Source organism: Anabas testudineus, chromosome 10 (assembly GCF_900324465.2).
Source record: "Anabas testudineus chromosome 10, fAnaTes1.2, whole genome shotgun sequence".
Taxonomy (NCBI): Eukaryota; Metazoa; Chordata; class Actinopteri; order Anabantiformes; family Anabantidae; genus Anabas; species Anabas testudineus.
Window position 1 is genome coordinate 15,658,534 of NC_046619.1, and position 19,361 is coordinate 15,677,894.

At 40.4% G+C, this 19,361-nt stretch overlaps 3 protein-coding genes and 1 non-coding gene across 5 annotated transcripts in view; 3 read left to right on the forward strand and 1 right to left on the reverse strand.

Annotated features, from left to right (window-relative positions):
- The first annotated feature begins 532 nt into the window (after positions 1-532).
- nkrf (NFKB repressing factor) lies at positions 533-4,794 on the forward strand. Of its 2 annotated transcripts, none has more exons than XM_026358411.1 (3): positions 533-904; positions 1,260-1,390; positions 1,799-4,794. In XM_026358411.1, exons 2-3 carry the CDS (start codon positions 1,300-1,302, stop codon positions 4,084-4,086), a joined length of 2,379 nt encoding a protein of 792 aa, XP_026214196.1. In that variant the 5' UTR covers positions 533-904; positions 1,260-1,299; the 3' UTR covers positions 4,087-4,794. The 2 variants fall into 2 exon arrangements, with proteins under 2 accessions (XP_026214196.1, XP_026214197.1); XM_026358412.1 differs by having other exon boundaries at positions 534-613.
- Positions 4,795-4,858: 64 nt separating this feature from the next.
- On the reverse strand, positions 4,859-8,869 carry ube2a (ubiquitin-conjugating enzyme E2A (RAD6 homolog)). Its single transcript, XM_026358618.1, has 6 exons — positions 8,676-8,869; positions 6,973-7,053; positions 6,806-6,831; positions 6,155-6,244; positions 5,967-6,055; positions 4,859-5,829 (listed from the first exon to the last, which is right to left on the reverse strand). Exons 1-6 carry the CDS (start codon positions 8,717-8,719, stop codon positions 5,701-5,703), a joined length of 459 nt encoding a protein of 152 aa, XP_026214403.1. The 5' UTR covers positions 8,720-8,869; the 3' UTR covers positions 4,859-5,700.
- A 658-nt stretch (positions 8,870-9,527) lies between these two features.
- trnae-uuc lies at positions 9,528-9,599 on the forward strand. Its single transcript has one exon. It is a non-coding gene; the product is annotated as a tRNA-Glu (tRNA).
- Positions 9,600-9,850: 251 nt separating this feature from the next.
- elf1 (E74-like ETS transcription factor 1) overlaps positions 9,851-19,361 on the forward strand; it is a 36,751-nt gene continuing 27,240 nt past the window's right edge. The window contains exon 1 of the mRNA XM_026358662.1: positions 9,851-10,390. The gene's annotated coding sequence lies outside the window, so the exon portion shown is untranslated. The remainder of the gene's footprint in view (positions 10,391-19,361) is intronic.

Genomic DNA, 19,361 nt, shown 5'->3' on the forward strand with positions numbered 1-19,361 from the left:
CACTTGGGCCTGAGCAGAAGCATTTTTAAAAAGACGTATGAAGTGAATTGTTTGAAAATCACAGTTAAAAGATGCAAAATAGCCTCAAAGAGGGAAAAAAATACCTAAAAGTGACACAAAATGTTCCAGAGGGACAGAAAACCCAACCATAAATAGAAACAAAAAAAAACTTCAAACAGCCTGATTTGAAGTCATTTTGTGTTTCTTTTAGGTTCTGATGGATCCTGGAAAATTCTCACAGTCCATTCAAGCTTAGAGGACAAAAAGAAAAGTGTACAGAACACTATGGGCAGAAGAAAGATGTGATAATGTCACTGTGACCATATCAACCAAGGTTTAAAAGCTGCTACCAGCACCTTTGCCTACAATCAGGTAAAACATATTTCTACTATTATTAGGTTTAGGTTCCACACGATGCACCTGTCAGTGACTGTTTGAGCACTGAGGTGAGTGCGGGGTTTATTCACCACGTGACTGAGGTGAAGGCCTCATCTGTCCGGCGGCAAAGCATTCTGGGTCAGTTTGGTGACAGGCGCCATGATTTTACTGTAGCTGGACCAGAAAATGGATGCTTCCTGCTACAGTTGAATGGGTGACTGTACCTCCCAGGGAGGTTAGCGCGGCATTTTGTACCACTACTTTTGTACTACTACGATCCCCTTAAAGGATAGAAACCTGCATGGTGGTTCCCATTAACGACCGAATCTGAAACTACATGCGAAGACTGTTTAAGTGAAGTGAGGCTAGGTTAGCTAGATGCTAGCTAGCTAATGCTAAAAGCGAGCAGCTAGCTGAAAGGGGCTAGCACGATAATAACAACCGGCTAATCATACAAATAAAGGAAACTGTCTCCTGTTCAGTTGAAGGACAGACATTGAAATCGGGCCAAAGGCTACACCTTAAGGTAAAAATGGATACTGCTAACGAGTCGCGCATGTAGACTTTGCTAAATGTTATGTTTAGCTTGTAAACGTGTTAACGCTAGCTTGTGTTGGTTACTCTGACAGTCCACTGCGTCACTCTGCCAAAACTACGTGTTGGCACCAAATCCACCTTTTATCATCATATATATCCACACAATGTTTTGTGCAGACACAAAGCTCCTGTCAGTGCATGGTGCTGCCTGGTGGTGTTGGTTTTGCAGGGGATGTTTTTGAGCCTCTATAGGCAACATAGAGTATTAACTCATCATTTGCAGATGTTTATGCCTACTTGTCTCATCCAGATGTTTATTGTCTGACTTACATCTTTGACCTCAGTAACAGGTATGGCCTGGATTTGATTTGGACGGTGTAGGTGATGGAAGAAGGGACTGACACTGGCGAAATGCCCTCCTTTGAGCCAAGTCCTAGTTCTGAAGCAAAAAAGAGACCTACTTCTTCTGATGGCAGTAAGTATTAGTCTGGGTTTTTTCACATTTAATCCTCATGTTAAAATGACTGGTGGGCAATAATGATAGAGACAGTATATTACAATATTTCTGCTTTGTCAACATAAATGAAAATACTGCATAGTATACCATTTAGCAATATATTTGTGGCCACAAGTCACAGCATATAACAGTGCAAACATTGTTTTTAAAAGTGCAAAACTGCCGTTTAGTGGTAGCTGGACATTTCTTTCACCTTTAAAATTAAATTTAATATTGCATCTGCTTTGCACTTCAGCTTGAGTAAAGAATTTGAAGTGGTACTTGAAGCAAGTAGTTGCAGTTAATTAGATTGTTGTAGTTGTATAATTTCTGTGCATAATTTAAAAATAGAGTTTTTAAACTATTTTTTGTGTCATTTTATTGCAGGAGACGAGCCCATGAGGAAAATGCCTGTTTCAAAATTTGGTTTGAGACCTCGATTTGAGCCTGTACATTTTGTCAGCGGTGGAAGCAGCGGAGGAACTGGTGCGGATGAGAAGGAGAACGATAAGGAGCGAAGGAGGAGTGAGTCTTACAGTGTGAGACAGTGGGACTCTGAACACTCTTCTTATGGCAGCCAGAGCAGAGCGCAGGGCTCCTCCTCTCTGAGGCCTGCTTTTGACAGACTGTCCTCATACAGTTCTGACTCTTGGGGTTCCCATAGAGATAGAGACCGTGATAGAGACATTTCAAGTGGCACAAGTGGTTTAGGCTATGGAGGACGAGGGTCCATTTCAAACTTCATGGTAAAAACACAGCAGGACTACACAGCCAAATATGAAGCCCACAGCTCTCGAAATTCAGACACTTACTCTCAGCCCCACAGGTACAATGGATATGGGGGAGTGAGTAGATCAGGAGGCTGGGATTCAGGACATCAGGGTTTGGGGTACAGTCATCAGGACCGGCCGTCATCGAGCAGGCCGTTCAGCAGAGTGTACAACAGCCCATGCAGAAGCAGTTCTACCATGTCTCAGTCGGGCTCTTCATCGCAGCCTCTTCCAATATCTCAGTCAACTTTAGATGAGAAGCAAAGGCTGATTGCAAACGTAGCATCTGCATTGGCTATTGCTTTTAGGGACCCTATGTTTATGACTGGAAGTGACTCACCAAACTATAACTTTATGTTAAGCCGCAGTATTCAGGCCTGCAAGACCAACCCTGAGTATATTTATGTTAATCTGAAGGATATTCCACAGGCTGATCTACCGAAGAACAGGAAAGTACCCACAGACGGTTATGCCTGTGAACTGAGATGTCAGGGTGTGTATCTGGCTACTGGATACTCGGGCAGTAAAAATGGAGCGAGGGACAGAGCCTCTGAGCAAGCTGTAAAACTGTTCTTGAAACCAGTTGAGGTTCGTGTTGTGCAGCGCAAATACAGACACTCAATAGTCAATGACATGGTTGTGTGCCAGACGCTCAGCCCAACCCCGGCCTTTTTACCTGCACTTCGCAACCCAGAGGATAAACCAACGCCCAGCTCTAAGGGCCAATATGAGCCTGACAAGCGGAAACACTGGACCGAGTTTGTAGTTATAGACAATGCTCATGACGCCATCTGCATACTCAACAATTCTGCAGCTTTTAATCGCATGAAAATAGACTATAAGTTCGACCTTCTCCCCAATAGTGCTTGGCTGTGCAGTGTTTTCCTGCAGGATGAGCTTGTTGCACAGGCAACAGGCACTAAAAAGGGCTCAAAACATGCAGCGGCTGAAGACGCAGTGAGGAAACTTCGCATGAACCAAGCACAAAGACAGCAGCAGTTGCAGCAACAACAACAACAGCAGCAGCAGCAGCAGCAGCAGCAACAACAGCTGCTGCAACAACAATCTCAACACTCCAGAGGAAATAATCGATCAGATTGTGGTGGACGCTTTGGGCAACAGGGTGGCAAAAAGAAGCATCTGAGTGAGCTGGTTATTCTGGAAAATTCTGACAATGCTATCTGTATTATTAATGACACCGCTCAGTTTAATAAAGTGACTGCTGATTACAAGTTCACTGTTCTGCCTGATCATCGCTGGAGGTGTGAAGTTTACTTGGAAGGACAGTTTGTGGCAGCAGGAATCGGGCCAAAGAAAATAGTGAAGCACATTGCAGCAGACGAAGCTCTGGCCACATTGAGACAGACACAGGCTGTTGTTAAATCCAACCTTAGGAAGGAGGGTCACAGCGACGCCATATCTCGATCCCAGATCCTGGCTCGCTCCGGTGAGGAGGCCACAAGACAGGAAATAAAGGAAGATAACATTGGAAATCAGCTGCTCCGCAAGATGGGCTGGAAGGGTGGTGGTCTGGGAAGAGATGGGGAAGGCATTGCAGAACCAATCAGAGTAAAAGAGCAGTTCTCCAGAGAAGGGCTGGGCATGGATATGGACAAAAGCGGAAACCAGCTCAGCAAGCGTGATATTGAGGACATCATTCGTAACTATGCCAGCTCAGACCGTCAGGACGATCTTCGCTTCTCAACCGATCTCACCAATGATGAGCGCAAACAGATCCACCAAATATCTCAGAAATACGGCCTGCGAAGTAAATCATACGGACAGGGAAGGCAGCGGTTCCTTGTTGTCAGTCGCAAAGTGCACAAAGACCAGCTCATAGGTCAGCTTTTACAGGAAGGACAAGTGGGACGATATGAGCTTGTGAAACCTCAGGCCTCTCACTAATTTGCATGAAAAACTAATTTTGGGGAAAAGTCAAAAATTGTCATCTGCTTGGACTTGAGAGCAAATCACACTCAAGTGTAACTTTAGTGTTTATACTTGTGTGCGACAAATTTACAACACACACCGATAAATGACTCTTTCAGGTATCACCTGTAGTTTCTGCATTCCTTTGCCATGAAATGTACTTTAGCTTCAGGAGCTTTAGGATAAGTGATTTAATTTATTTTTCTGTCTCCTGCCATTCCACTTATCGAGGTATATTTGTTTCATTTATGCACAGTGCTTTGTAGTATCATGTCCTGATGATAAAATAAAATGTAATTTACAATGTTTTTGTCAGCAAAATCAATTTTTGTTTCATGGCTTTTAAAGGAATCTTGCAGAATATGCAGCTTATTACTGCTTTGTAGACAGTTCACTCATGAACGACAAGGATTAGAGAGGCATTAACATCAAACTGTAGCTAGGTGCTCATACTAGTCTCACCGTAGTGATACATCTGTATTCAGCAATACTTGCAATGTTGTTTGCTCATACAACACTTGGAGCTTATTCTACAAGTACAAGCTGCATCTGTGGTCAGAAAATCCTCACATGGAAACTGTAAGCTGTGATCTTTGTTAAATGTCTGATGTGTTGGTTTATGTGAGTACAGTTAACCTGTCTGCTTGTTTTCACAGTTGTAATAACTGAATAAATTAAAAACTGACAACCATCAACAGGCTGGACTCCATTAAGACGGATACTTTAGTGAAAAGATGACGAAGATAACTGATGTATATTTATTTTATTTACAAGAAAATGTACAGTTTGTTACATGGGTTACCAGTGCAAATATGTGTAATCTGAAGACAGACACCATCTTGTTTTAACTGTGTCATCAGCTCATTGTAACAGCGGATGTGTAAGATTGTATAACAGCATAAAACTATTCCCACACAGCCTAGAAATGATGAAACAAGTGCCCAGAGAGGGTACAGGACCTTGTTTTATGTTGATGAGGGACATCCGTGATCACCAATATCTAGAATATTTAAAAATTCAAAGGCTTTATACGTACAGCTCAGAGAAAGGCATCTGTTGACAGTTAGAGGATTTAATGTCCGTGCCAGGTTAATTTTTATCCCACCGAAAGGCTCTCAAAAGGCAAAAAGATAAAACCAAAAGGAGTGAAACAGAAGGAGAAACACCCATAAACAACTTTGTTTTGTTTTTTTTGTATATATGAAGTGTTGGTAACTACACAGCAAACCACACAGCAAGCACATCTAATTAATTGTCACTAAACCATCCAACCAGTTTACTTAAAGTATAAATCAACAGGTAGAAAAGTGACAACCTTTTAAAAAAATAAAAGACTTGGGACATGTAGCAAGTAACCCAGACATAACAAGGTACATTAACTTTTAACAAACATATGCAATTGCCAACAATAGCATTCTGTAGAAGTGAATGTCACAACACAACAGCATACAAACTTAGCAACAGTTATGGGACAAATATACTGAGAAGGATTTTAAGATGTGTCATTTTTATTTCTGTGAGATTGGTTGTTTTCTTGATCGATGGTTTCTTAATTCTGGGCTGGACACTGTTCATACTTGTCAACAGGGGTCAACAGTCACGCCAACTCTGTTCAACAATAGCAGAAACCCTCTTCTCATACTCCCGCTTGTTTTCCTGGTACAGCTGGGCTGCTTGGCTGTTAGCTGGACTGTTTGGGTTTGGCTCATCCAGTAAAGACTTTAAATATACAACAGAGAGAGTTAGTGTTCTATGTTTCTAATAAGGTTTTAAGACATAACATAATGTCTTATGACAGTTGCACAAAACCTTCCCTGAACAATTACGTGTTTATCATAAGAGGAGTGTTAAATTACCTGTATTGAAGTTAAGATTGAAGAGACATCATAGGTTGGACTCCAACGATTCTGAAGTATATCTAAGCATATGCTGCCATCTGCATACACTGCAAAAGGACAGAGAACATAAAGCCTTTTAGATACATAACATACAAAACGTAAAGAATACCTTTCTGTCATACTTATCATACTTCCCCAATACATACCATTTGGATGAAACATTTTGGAGACAAATCGCACTGTTGGAGGTTTATTTGGATATTCCTCTGTGAATTCAATAGTAAGTTTGAAGGTTCCTGAAAGTAAGAAGCAGTGGCATTGTATGACGTGAAATACATGAAGTGAAAACAGTACAGTAATGTAAATAACTAGAAGATGCATCTTTTCAGTTTGTCTGACTGGTTGTTTTGTTCATGTTGATATGATACTCAAAAGCAAGACAGAATCAGCTTTAAAATTCAGCTGCCACCCTGATTATAAACTGGATCTTGTTGTGACATGGTGCCAGTAAAAAAAAAAAAAAGTCAGGAAAAATCTCAAAAACACTGACTTTAGAAAGGTTATTTTCTTAAGTGAGTTGCTGAGGAGGACACTAAGGGAGAATACTCCAAATCAAAGGTGTGTCCGCTTTAGACCTCAGCACTATTCTTGATTTTGTAAAACAATATTACACAGTCCGTTACCATTAGTAAATCAAATTATATTTATATACACAGATGCATAGAAATGCAGAGTGAGCTGATAACCAGTTGCAGTTTCCTGGCAAAAACATTTAAGAGCTTAGAGTCATCGTAAATATTTGATGGCTGAATTGGAAAGAAATCCTTTGGATGTGAAGCGCTTTATAGAAGACTTACCATCTTCAAAAGGTGTTCCCTCTGGTCTAAAAAATCAAAAACAGGTAAGGTAAGTTCCTACAAAATGTTCAGATAAGTCCCAAAATAAGCAGAAGACGTTTACAGATAAAACACTGTTCATTGATAAAATGTTCTGTTGTACTTTTTAACAAATCAAATTAACTTACCCAAAAATCACAGCGTTCCATACCATGATATTATTTTCTGATGGGGCCCCACTAACTCCTGCTGGAGGATCCTCTTGCAGTCTGATTTTAAACAGAGCATTACATATAGAAGCAATTACTAAACAAAACGGTATTATTACCCTTTTATGTGATCAACAGACCAGGCACTTAATAATGTTTGAAAAATGGGAGTGCAGCTTGTAATGTACAAATAAACAGACAAGGTCTACTGAATATGAAACAGCTGTCTCTCTACTTGTGGTGGGCAATTGTATGCTAAAGGAGGTTGAATTGCAATGTCAAACACTGCACCAGGATGTTATAACATCAAACAACAGGGTTTCTGCTGTATTTGTGGAGTTAAATTTTACATTTTAATGGATGATAAGACTTTATGTCACTGAACTGGAGTCAATTAATGATTTAATTTAGTTGTATGTTTAATTGTAAGTGGTTTTCAGCTTTTCATAACAATAATTACTAGTAATATAATTAATGAAATCACTAAACACCTTGATAAGCAGGCAAAATGGAAAGTTGAATGAATAGATGGATTAGCCAATTAAATAAACATTACAAAAGGTCAGAGTTCTGGAGGATTTTATGATAAAAAAACAAACTTTTATAATTAATGTTACACTTCATAAACCAGCCTCCCCGATGTAGAGGAAATATTTAATACTTTGTACATATAACTTATTGTAAGGTGTGTTGAATAAGCTGAGCTTTTAAGACTTTTGAAGGTCTAAAGATATTTTATACAACCATTAGTATTTACTATTTGATTTTTTCTTTCTAAATAAAATGCCATCAGTCATTCGGTAGTAATATTGTGAAATAGCAAAATATTTAGCATCGTCTACAATGGTGAACTCACTTTGTGAGTGAAAATAACCATCTGCTTGGTTCATTATTGGTTTATTACAACTACATTCAAGATAAATATTTATCAAAGCTTAGTCCAGTTTGACAGGAGGCCACTAAGGATTAGGTCTTGGACACGATCAGTAGTGTTTAGTTGCAGTATACTAAAGATCAGGCATAAAAAAAACATGTGCCACACCGTGTGCTGAGTGTCTGTAGGTTTTTAGTAACAGCATAGCAGATGGTTGATTATCCTCAGGCTTAGATAGTGATCTATGAAAGCCTGGGGATGGGAGCTCCCTTGATTAGTGTGTATTTGGATATTGCTTCTACCCAAGCGTCTGATCTGTCTGTTAAGGGGCATCTGGCCAAAGACCTGAGCTGTGACGTTAACATACTCTCAATTGTTAGTTAAACGAAAGCCCACTGAAATCATATATAAAATAGAGCATTTAACAGCTTTTGGGAGTGCTCTTAGAGAATTTTTTTGTGCTACACATAAGAACAAATTGCAGGAATATTAGACACAACATTAACGTTAATACTTCCAGCTACCTTGCTAACGTTGCGCCCTCACAGAAACTAACGTTAACACTTATCATTAACGTTACCTGTCAATACCTTGGCAGTCGTGACCTTGTTATTACTACACAAAACTAAAGGTGCCCTATATACCAAAGACAAGAACATGTTCATTCCCGACAATGTTTATGTGTCTGTGAGTATTATTATTTGATGATGTTGTAGTTTAAAATGCCGTTAAGGCTAATGCTAACCAGTTAGCCCTAAGTTGCTAACGTTAGCTGTAGCTACTTCTCTGTTGTTTTCCTTTCGCTTACCGTTTAAAATCTCTCATTAAACGTCGTCTTGCTGGAGTTGACATCTTGGTACACGAAACCTAAACTCTTAGCATAAACGTAAGTGGCTAAAGTGTTAATAAATGTAAGTTTAAAAATAATCGGTATGTTGTTTCAACTCCTAGCTACTGCCTAGCTAACGATGGCTAGTCTGTCAAATATTTGGCTGCCTCGGCCAGCTAAGGACGCTACCACTTTCACTGGAGAGGAGGCATTCATATAATTTGTTTCTATATTTGTTGGCTGTATAGCCACATAGACGCGTATTAACAATATCAATAAATGTAATATGTCTTTTTATATATATTTGCTGGTGTAAGGCAGTTTCAGATCGTTGTAAACATAGCTAGACTGTTTTTATCCAGCAGAAAATCCCCCGTCGTCTCCACACTTGTATCTTCCCACGAAAATGACGTCATATGTTTAGCACACACACATTCAGTTGGTTGGGAACACGGCTAATGTTCTCAAGTTGCTTCGGTCTTAACTTTCTTTTTTTTGCTCACAATAATTGATCTACGTTAGTGTGCCGACGAATTCAAACCATACTGAGTTAACTACTTTAGGTGTAGTCCGTGACTGTTATGGGCACAAAGCAAAATATAGCTGGCGTCCTAAATTAAATGTGCAGTACCACGGAACGACCACTAGATGGTACCTAAGGTCTAAATGTTGCACATTATTGACCAAATTAACCTAACGCAGGACGATTTATTTGAATTAAATTAATCACTATAGTACTAACAGCAGGATTATTCTTTCCGCTATCAAAAACACATATATACGTGTAGATATGATATTAAATAACGTCACTTCCATGCGTGTGCTCACACCTCCCATATGGTCTAGCGGTTAGGATTCCTGGTTTTCACCCAGGCGGCCCGGGTTCGACTCCCGGTATGGGAACTCACGTTTTTCTTACCCTCCAACATTCACATCAACAGCTCTTTGACCACTCTTTAGAGCACGCCCACGTCACCCTAATCTCTCTTCTAACAGCACGTCGTTTCGCGGGGCCTTATCTGTTACAACCATCACAACATGCGCTCATCATTTCCAGAGAATCTGCTGCAGACCCCGCCCGCTGAGGAGTTAACCTCAGTTGCTCTCATCTCACAAGGGCCTGGACATTCCCGGAAGATGCCCATTGCCATTTCTATCGCCCTCTGCTAACATTTATCCTGGTCCGCTACTTTATTTGACTGCGTCGTCTCAGTCACACCTGTAACTCCATGTGATAATTAATACAGCCTGTGTATTGATGGTTATTTTTGATGCAATAGGACATGACTCGGACACTAATCAACTTATTCCTTTCTGTTTTTTTTTTTTTTTTGCAGTCCAACATCGCCCCACCATGCCTATTGCTCAACACTGAAACCTGTCCTCACTCCTCTGGTTTTGCTTACCGCTGCCAGGCTGCAGCCAAACTTTTTCCCAGGAAAATGTGACTGCTAGGAATTCCCCACGCATCAGCCCCTGTCGGAGAAAACTGCAGCCTTGTGTGAGGAAGCACAGCGGGAGGGTAAAGCTCACCGGTGACTGGTCGATGATGCAGCTTTAGCACCGTTTTGTCTCTAAGTCGCACCGGGGGCTGGAATAATAATGTTTTTCTAACGTCGTGTGTCCTGAGGACAGACGCTCACTGCATGAGTAACACCAGGGGATCTACTGCTCTGATGACAGCTTCTAACAGGGTGAGTCCAGCGAGCACTTTAAAAGGCACTTTTAATACTTACTATCTGTTATTTTATAACCTAAACGTTGTTGTATGTGTTTATTATGTGATCATTAACAAAGTTGGCTGTGGACTTTTACATTGCTTTGGCTCATTCTTTGCTTTTTGCGGCGTTTCGTGGGAAGTAGTGACGTCTCTTAGTGGATAATGACGTTATATTGTGTGATATTAAATCAGCTTGCACACACCACAGGCCTTTTTCTTTGCACGCAGCCAGTCTCCAGCTAACTTGGAGTATTCAAGAGATTATGAGGCCACAACTGAAGAAGCATGACTGAGCTCATATGATGTTAGTGACCTGCAGGCTCTGGCTTTTTCTACTACTCTGTGTGGATTTGTGTGACTCCCCTTCCTGTCAGACAGCTGGCATGTGACTGCACCCACAGCCTGTGTGACTGTGAGCGTGTGCTAAAAATCTTGACAATCAGTACAGATCAGACACCAGCACAAGTTATATTGAGTTACAAGTAAATATGAGCAGATTTATAGTCGCAGTGATGATAACTGTGGGATTGACTCAAGTGTTTTTTTTTTTTAAGAAATTATGGAAAATGTGAGTCTCTGTGCTATAATTGAGCACTGAAGATGAGTTTCAGTTTCTAAAATGAATATTATGAGAAATAATAGAGCATTTTCTTGCCTTTTATCATGATAACTTCACTATATTTTGCTTTCTGATCACTGGTTGGTCAAACCAATAACATAAACTTGGGCTCTTTGTCCACTTACGCCGCTGAAGCAGCCTCCCACTGAAAATATGGCTGCTTTTGGGGCATCTCAACTCGCTGAGGTCTCTCCCTGAGGACAAAAGCATGTTTTCTGTTTTTCTCCGTGTCTACAAATATAGAATTACAGTTTGTCTGCATGGCAGAGTGGTGGTTTTTACTGGACTTTCAACCCAAGTCCAAATGTTTGCCAGATGTTTACATTTTTGGGCTGAGATGCTTGTATCATGGGACGGACAAACACCACCCCATTAGTCGACTGCAGTTTCTCTCTCTTCAGAGGAGGCGGCCGTGACGCAGAGAGAACAGAAGAGTTACAAGCTTGTCAGTCCCAGTAGAAACGCAACCAGCTGGACCCCCCCCGCCCACCCCCACCCCAACCCCTCCCCAAACCTTGGGCTTCCCATGATGGGAACAGTGGCAAAGTCATGTGGAAACTTCAATCCACTGAAAGCAATTATCCAGACAAGACTTTCCAAATATACTCCAGCAAGAAGTCGCCTTGTTTGTTTCAAGCATGTGCTCATGTTTTAGAAGCATCCTGCCATGCTGCTGCCCACACGTTCAGCCTCCCCCACCCCTCCACCCTTTCCTCTGTGCTTTGATACCTTTAATGTTGCACAGGCGATAATGTGATACGGCGAATTGTGTGTGTGTGTGTGTGTGTGTGTGTTTGTGCACACTGCAGATAGAAGGTGGAGGCCAGAGCAGTTCCTGGTATCCTTCTTATCCTGTGACAGTGATATCACCATCAGCAGTCTGGGCAGCTGAGGAGTGCAGTGATGACCGAGGACAACAATGGAGAACTGTTCTGTGCTGTGCTCTCTTTAGCACCGAATCACACCCTCAGACATCAGACACTTCTTGTCTGAGATGTACCCGTCTGCTTTAATGGGCTGCTCGATATTGATTTGGCTACACAAAAAGAAGAACTGAGCTTTTATCCTATTTAGAAAGAAGCACTCCGCTTTCACAAAAAGCTTTCTGAGTGGCCTTGCAAGAGACGAGGAATCCAGTGGTTTACCTCCATGGACCAGTGTTCACAGATATTTGAGTTTCCAGCAGTAATTGTAATATTTTTACCCCCCAAGAGCAGCTTTAAAATAAAGTGCTCACATGTTTCTTACTCTTTCTTCAGGACTAAAAAGAGGATCATGTCTGACGTTTTCTGAGGCTCCATGTTTATGTAATGGTTCTTTCTTGTAGGCGAAAATTAGAGTCATTTGGTGCCTTAAACATAACCACAAGATGGCAATGTTCATATGCTTTGACTAAACACTCCTGCGACATGGCTGAAACCTCAATCGACGTGCACAAGTGCGGGAACCAACTTGTAAAAAGAGAAATAAAACTGTTGAACTTCCTCTTTTTAGTGTAGAAAAATACCCTGCGTTTTCTGTCTGATTTCTGTTGAGGGCAGCCAGGGGAACTGCTGTGTGCAAAGTTCCTTAATTGTACGCTGCAGTTTCACCACCCCAGGCTTTTGACACCTGAATATCACCTTGTCAGACATGTTTGATTGCTAGGCAGGCGGAGCAGCAAACCGCTGCTGCTGGACATGACGTCAGAAAGAAAGGAGAGACGAGGGAAATTCCACCTGTAACCTCATTGTGCTCTCTTGCTGCCTGCCTCACAGACATGTGACTTGGACGAGCCGTTATGGCTTCATTTCTCCATGAATCTGTGCATTGTCATGATGTAATGCAGTGTTACACTCAACCTATTTTTAGCACGTTAAAAGAAGGAAACTTCGTTTTGTGTTTTTCCAGCAGGCATTATGTAGCAGTGCTTAGTCATTCAGGAGAAAGGTGATATGGACAAGGCCGGTTTCGTCCAAAAGTGTCCAAACCTGCCTTTTAATTCACAAAATGTCGTGTTTACACCTGTGTTTTCTGTGCAGATTAAACAAATGACATATTATATGTACATTAGTGAGCTTTGTAGGTTCCTGTTTGAAATGTTTACACTATGAGTATCGCTCTTACCAAGTAGAAGAGTAAAGGAAATATTTCAATAAGACATCATATTTTTACTTTATGTTTTATTCAGATGAAAAAGTGAAACAAAACCCCACAGATACTAAGAAAGATATGATTATATACAGTAATACCATTAAGCCTTAGCCTCAGTATATGAGTTTGTCTGCAGGGGTAATTAATCCAGGGTGCATCAGTATTTAGTGTCCTCTCTGGCAGCATGTTGACATAATAAGATGAATTAATCACATCACTTTGATATGTTTATGGTGCCCACTGAGGCCCACGTAAGCACACAGTAGTGAGCTGTATTACTGATGTATGTGTAATTACTTTAAAGGAGTGGTGGCTTGTTTTTCTAATGTTCTGGCTCATACTTTGACCGCGCAGAGTAGCTGCTCACAAAAATAGAAACTGGCTTTGCTTGCAACTTCGGCACATAATGATATTTCACCCTGTCATTTATCATGTCTCCTAGAACTAATGAGGTAGTAGCGAGTGGTTCACGGAGGCCTTTTATGAGTCAGCTCAGCCCGTGCTGCTTGGATTCAAACTGATCTTTGCCTGAAGAAGCAAAGTGATCCTTCCTTATTTAACTTCCAACCAACTCTTTCAACAAATGTGAAAAATATAAGCACAGACACAGCTGACAGAATCTGCAGTCAGCTCTCGCAGCTCATCACATCTGCTGTTAGGCAGTTGTCTCCCTTCACCATCAGTGCATTTTTGTTTGGGTTTTTTTTTTTTTTTTTGGTTGTTTTTCTTTTGAGTTAATTTCAGAGTGACAGGCAGTCCTCAGGCGTGTTGAATTATTTAACTGCTTGCAGCCACTGGGTATTATAATCCAGGCCCAGAGTGACAGAGGAACATGCTGTTAGGGTCTCATGGCATTTTCTTAATTATGAGCATAAGATAAACAAGGCTCTTGGGTTGAAAACCTCTGGTTGGTGGTTCTTTTAGTCCTGAATTAGCTGGTGTGACACAGGTGGACTGTTCAAAACCTCGGTGATTGTTTATGATGTGTGCATGAGAAACAACTCTCAGGTGGTCATTTTTGTGACGGATTGGGGCAATTAATCCTTTCTGCTGGTATGTGACTGCAGGTGCTGCAGCTGAAACAGCCCACGGAGGTGTGATGTGGAGGATCTGGATTGTTGGCCTGCTCTGTGTATTTAATATTTCATGAGCTGCAGTCTGTGTGTGGCTTGGGCAGCAGAAGACCTAATGCTACTCTTGAAGGTCCCAGCTTATCAAAACCTGCAGTATGAGCTATTAAAAGATGTATGCCATCTGTTTTATTATCCAAACCACCCAGGAGATAAACTAAATACTGTGGTAACACCGTTTAACCTTAGTATATACAATTCAATTCAATTCAATTCAATTTTATTTGTAGAGCGCTTTTTACAATTGACATCTTACAATATACAAGCATTCTCAAGCTACTGGTATGTGAAGCACTTTTATGAGGTTACCCACATGTTAAACGACTAGTTGACAATATGCTGTCGATGATAGGCTGTCTATTAAATATGAAGCAGGAACCAGGAGAAAGCTTCACTAAGTAAAGCTGTTTTAAGAGCAGTATTGTGGTTGTTATTTAGTAGGTCGTTGTTAAAGCCACTATTCTTCAGTATTATTCATTGTGCTCTTTGCATTTTTCTATAAAGCTCCAGCGTCACAGTTTGGCTGGACATCAGTTCTTTCCCTGTGAAGCTGCCTAATGCCCAAATAATTTTCTGGTTTCTGGTTGACTTTCCAACACCCCGGATTAAATAAATAAAATAAAGCAGTTTTGACTTTTGAAAATGTTCTGCTGTATCAGTAAACTTGTTAATCAACACCCTGTCACTTTACTGGAGTTTCAGGAGGAGGAACTGACAGATATTTTACTTTTGAACAGCGACAGGCTGTTTTCTCAGTTTTTACACAAAGCTACTTTCTGTAACTTTATTTTTAATGGACATACGCAAGAATGATATCGGTATCGTTAGTAAGTGTTTAAAAAATGTCAAACTGTTAATTTAAGAATTTAACGTCTTACCAATACATTATTATGTTCCATTTTCTTCCTTTTATATAAGGATAAATATGTTAGTGTCCCATGAAACTACCATCTCAGAGCATTTTTATTGGAGCTTTTTAATTCAAACTCAACGTTTGTTTAATGTTAAATTGCAACTTGGTAACAAACACTTGAGCTGTGAATATCACCACTATAATAAATTGCAATGTACACGATGTCTGACTGAAATATGTCTTTGTAAACCAAAAAGAAAAGTTGACCTTGAGTGCAAACAGTTTCAAAAATGGTTCCACTTAATTTGTCTGTCTCCTGTCTGTCATCTGCGGTGTGAAAGCTGGTGCTTTCATAGCTGTCAATCAAGCAGCGTTACTCTATCAACTTATTTAAGAAAAGTTCAAGGGAAGCAGAGAGGAGAAGATGTACTCGTCGGAAAAACGCACTATTTATTTCCTGTTGTTTTTAAGCAACTCCCCATGGAGAAGGAGTGTTTGTGACCCCTTGTTTATAGTTATCTCTCCAAGAAATAATTTGCATGTGCGTGCATGGTTCATGTCACATATCAGTCTGAGTAAAATCAGCTAGATGGACACTGTATTCTAAAGGCCTGTGGTCTGTGCATCATCGTCTATTCAGAGGTGTTAATGAATCACTCTTCTACAGGAGCTGTTGCACATTTCATGTGTTGTCTCTACAGCTGTACATCTACACAGTTTGTTAGCTCTCTATGTCTGTCAGTATAGTGCACTTTTATACCGCTGTGAGCCGTCAGCTCACAGAACAAACTAGGTTTTTGCAAAAGATTTCAATCTGTTGGCATGTTTAAAGCAAAATAACTGATATTATTACCTCAGTCTTTCACAGTCTTGCTTGTTTACTTCATTTTGTGTGTCCCGCCGGGTGCACTTCTGTCCTGTAAGCTAGTGTTTGACAGCTTCCTCGTTCTGTATTTGAGTGGCTGGGGGAGACATCAGATGACCTCCAAGCTACACAAATAATCCTGTCCGTCCTCCAAAGACTCCCATATCTCATCCTTTCAAGGACTGCTCCAAAATGTTTATGAGTGCTCCAAAATAACTCTTTACTGAGTGATCTGAATTGAGTGTATCTCTCTTAGTGGTTTGTCTGGTACACATTTGGTGGTGCACGTCTAGATAAAATGTGCCATATGAAGTGGCAAACGTAGTGAAAGTAAACTGCGGTGAGCATTAGTCCTGTTTGGAACCATTTAATTACACTTTGATATGAATATAAGCATTCATGTTGAGATAACGTTTGGCTTTTCATATATTTTTCACAGTGTTAGGCTATGATGTGCTATACTATACTACTGTCAGGTTAGGTTTTCCTTTGTCTATATTGATTATGATCATGTCATAATGCGAATCTTGCAGCTGAAGATGAAACTGACTTTTAGACAATAAGATTAACATGATGCAATTAACAATCAAGTTAAAATGAATTTAATGTCTCAGGCCTTAACCACATAAGCTAGTATTGCTGTGCTTTTCCCCTTAATGAGGCCAAACCACACAAAATGGGGTCTTTAAAGGCCTGCTTCTGTTGTGGTTGGCTTCTGTTAAGCAGAGCTATCACAAGAGTGTAACCAGTGTGACCTTTCTTTATTCTTAGGCTGCAAAGGAAAGGTGTGTCCTTTCAGTTAATCTGCAGGGTCATGTGGCTCTGCAGTGATCAAACATCAAGGCATTTTTTGTGCTGCAGTTAATATACCACTATTGTAGGAATCAAACAAGAACACAATGCACTGTGTGAGACAGACGCTTTGTGTTTTCACACTGTGGGATGAATTTAATTGGATCCCACTGACATTTCTTGAAGCAACAGCAATTTAAACATCTTCACTTTTATTGGTTTTCCCCAGAGTGTGGAAATGATTTGTTGTGCAAATCTGGGCGAGTTTACATTCAGTCTTACAAAAGATAATTGGGAGAAGTTTAAATTCTTGAGAGAGTATGGTTTTGCATTTGCTTCGTTCGAGGAAAATATACAATAATACATTATTAAAACATGCCATTAATGGGGCTGTACCGTTTAGTCTACATTTGATGGCACAAATGTGTTTCTCCCAGCGCTGTAAACTAGAGTCCAGTGACTGTAATGAAGTAACATTTTGTGCTGTTCAACGTTATACATCTAAGACGTGTGTGTGTGCGTATATACAGCGTTGCATCGGATATACAGCGTATACAGACTGAGTTGATTCTACTTTGCTCAAGGCTAAAATGTTTAGTTGGTAAAATAACAATTGCTTGCAGTATTTTGGAAACAGACATTGTAAATAAGGGCGATTGAAATTGGGTCATTGCATTAGATTACAACACAAATAAGACTGCAGCCAGTTTAGGAATCCTTATCACTGCTTCGCTAGATTTTACCTTTGTGATTGTGTCCCTTTAACGTAAAATCCAGAGTCTCAATGAAACATTAACAGGACATATCTGAACGTTTAGTTTGTGCATGTCATAGTTCCTCTAACTCCATCCCTGTAGTTCCTCTAAACAACAACTGCACTGACAATGCCCTGTCTGTCTCTGAGGATAGTGGCAATGTGTGTGAAGGAGAGTGTTGACATTGTCAGCCATGCTCTCCTGTGTACTTAGTTGATTTTTTGGAGACTTTCTGTTAAGAAAACAGTTTTTTTTTTTACCTACTGTAGTTAATTAGCCACAGTTTGGAGATCAGTGGAGCGCTGCACGGTTTCATTACAGATTTATTTCTGCTCATATTTGTAAAGAATAAGCTGAATTTGTGCTTCAGGAATTTCAAAGCTTCAAACCAAAGCTGTGTGCTGCAGTTCTCAAACATTTCCTCTGTGTATTGCGAACATTTCCTTTGCTTTTGATGACTTTCTTCTTTGCAGAGTACAATAGATAGAGAATCTGTGTGACTATACGAGTAGAGGTTCAGTATCAGATCACCGTGTTGTTTTGTTCAGCACATCTCAAATGAACAAGAACATTGAAAATGTAAAACAACTGTCTTTTAGGCTCATATAAACAGTTCAGTGTTGTACACTGATTCACATTATCTGACTTGCAGAAGTGGAGTCGACATAGGAAACACATGCATGTGTGTGTTTTTGTATGTTTACATAGTTGTCCTGGATTCTAGCGGTGCTGCAGTACATTCACCTCAGGAGTTTATAACACAAGAAGTGAACAGTTTCCTCAAAGGCTTTGGGGTTGTGGACAGTATTTCCAAAGGCAGTGATAAATGGATCTTGTTTGGTGTAACTTTCCCTCACAGCAAGGCTATCAATTTGCTCTGAAGCAAACAGCTGCTTTGGGCTCTGAGCTAAACTGAACTGAAGCAAGGCCAGGATGAATTAATGTGATGATGAGAGGCTTCATTGGAGACTGAGGGGCGGATTTGGAGTTGCTGCAGTTGCAGTTGAGTTTAATGGATTATGTTTGTTGCGTTCTTTCCCAACAATTCCTATTTAGAACAAGCTTTATTGAAATAGGTTTTACTCCTTGTTTAGTATATGTGATGAAGGTATTTAGTGGAAAACACATTTTTGTTTTATTCTTGTTACACAGGCCAGAGTGTGAAGACACCTCTCACCACAGACCACCTCTTCCTGTTTGCTTGAGCATCATTTCTGATAAAGATTCTTATCAAGTCTCCGCTATATCTACGCACACTGAACTCAGTAAGACATCTGAACGGACAAAGCATGAGCTGTATGTCACTACTGTAGCTGATCTGCGTGACGTCTTCTGTAGAGTGGAATAAGACCTTAACTGTAAAAACGGAGACACGAAAACCGAGTTAGCTGAGTTAAATTTGCATGTGATTGTTCACAACAGGAGCCTTCACATTTAGAAACCACGATCATGATCAGTGAATCTCGAAGAAGAGGAGTGGGAGGGGGAAGAAGAGAGATTTTTAGGCTTCTGTGGTGAAGCACTTGTTCATATCTAAAGCGCTTTACAGTTTCATTTCTTTGTGCCTCCCACTGGGAGAAGTTGTTTTATGGGGCTTTTTAATGCAGGGAGATCAACTCCCCCACCAGTCAGCAGCTTAACTGACTCACTGACACAGCTAATAGACTCGCTATTCATTTTAAATATTTTATTGGGACACAAAGAGATGTGAACTTTACCTCTGAGCTGCTACACAGATTTTAATCACCTGGCCTGGCCTATATTGTATGGTCAAAGTCTAAAATAAGTGCATACCTGT

Excerpts from the sequence above, each read along its gene's own strand:
- nkrf (XM_026358411.1), top strand. The coding sequence starts at position 1,300 with ATGGAAGAAGGGACTGACACTGGCGAAATGCCCTCCTTTGAGCCAAGT. Across the intron at positions 1,391-1,798 it reads ACCTACTTCTTCTGATGGCA|GAGACGAGCCCATGAGGAAA; the intron begins GTAAGTATTAGT and ends ATTTTATTGCAG.
- ube2a (XM_026358618.1), bottom strand. The coding sequence starts at position 8,719 with ATGTCAACTCCAGCAAGACGACGTTTAATGAGAGATTTTAAACG. Across the intron at positions 6,245-6,805 it reads GGGAACACCTTTTGAAGATG|GAACCTTCAAACTTACTATT; the intron begins GTAAGTCTTCTA and ends TCTTACTTTCAG. Across the intron at positions 6,056-6,154 it reads CAAAATGTTTCATCCAAATG|TGTATGCAGATGGCAGCATA; the intron begins GTATGTATTGGG and ends GTCCTTTTGCAG.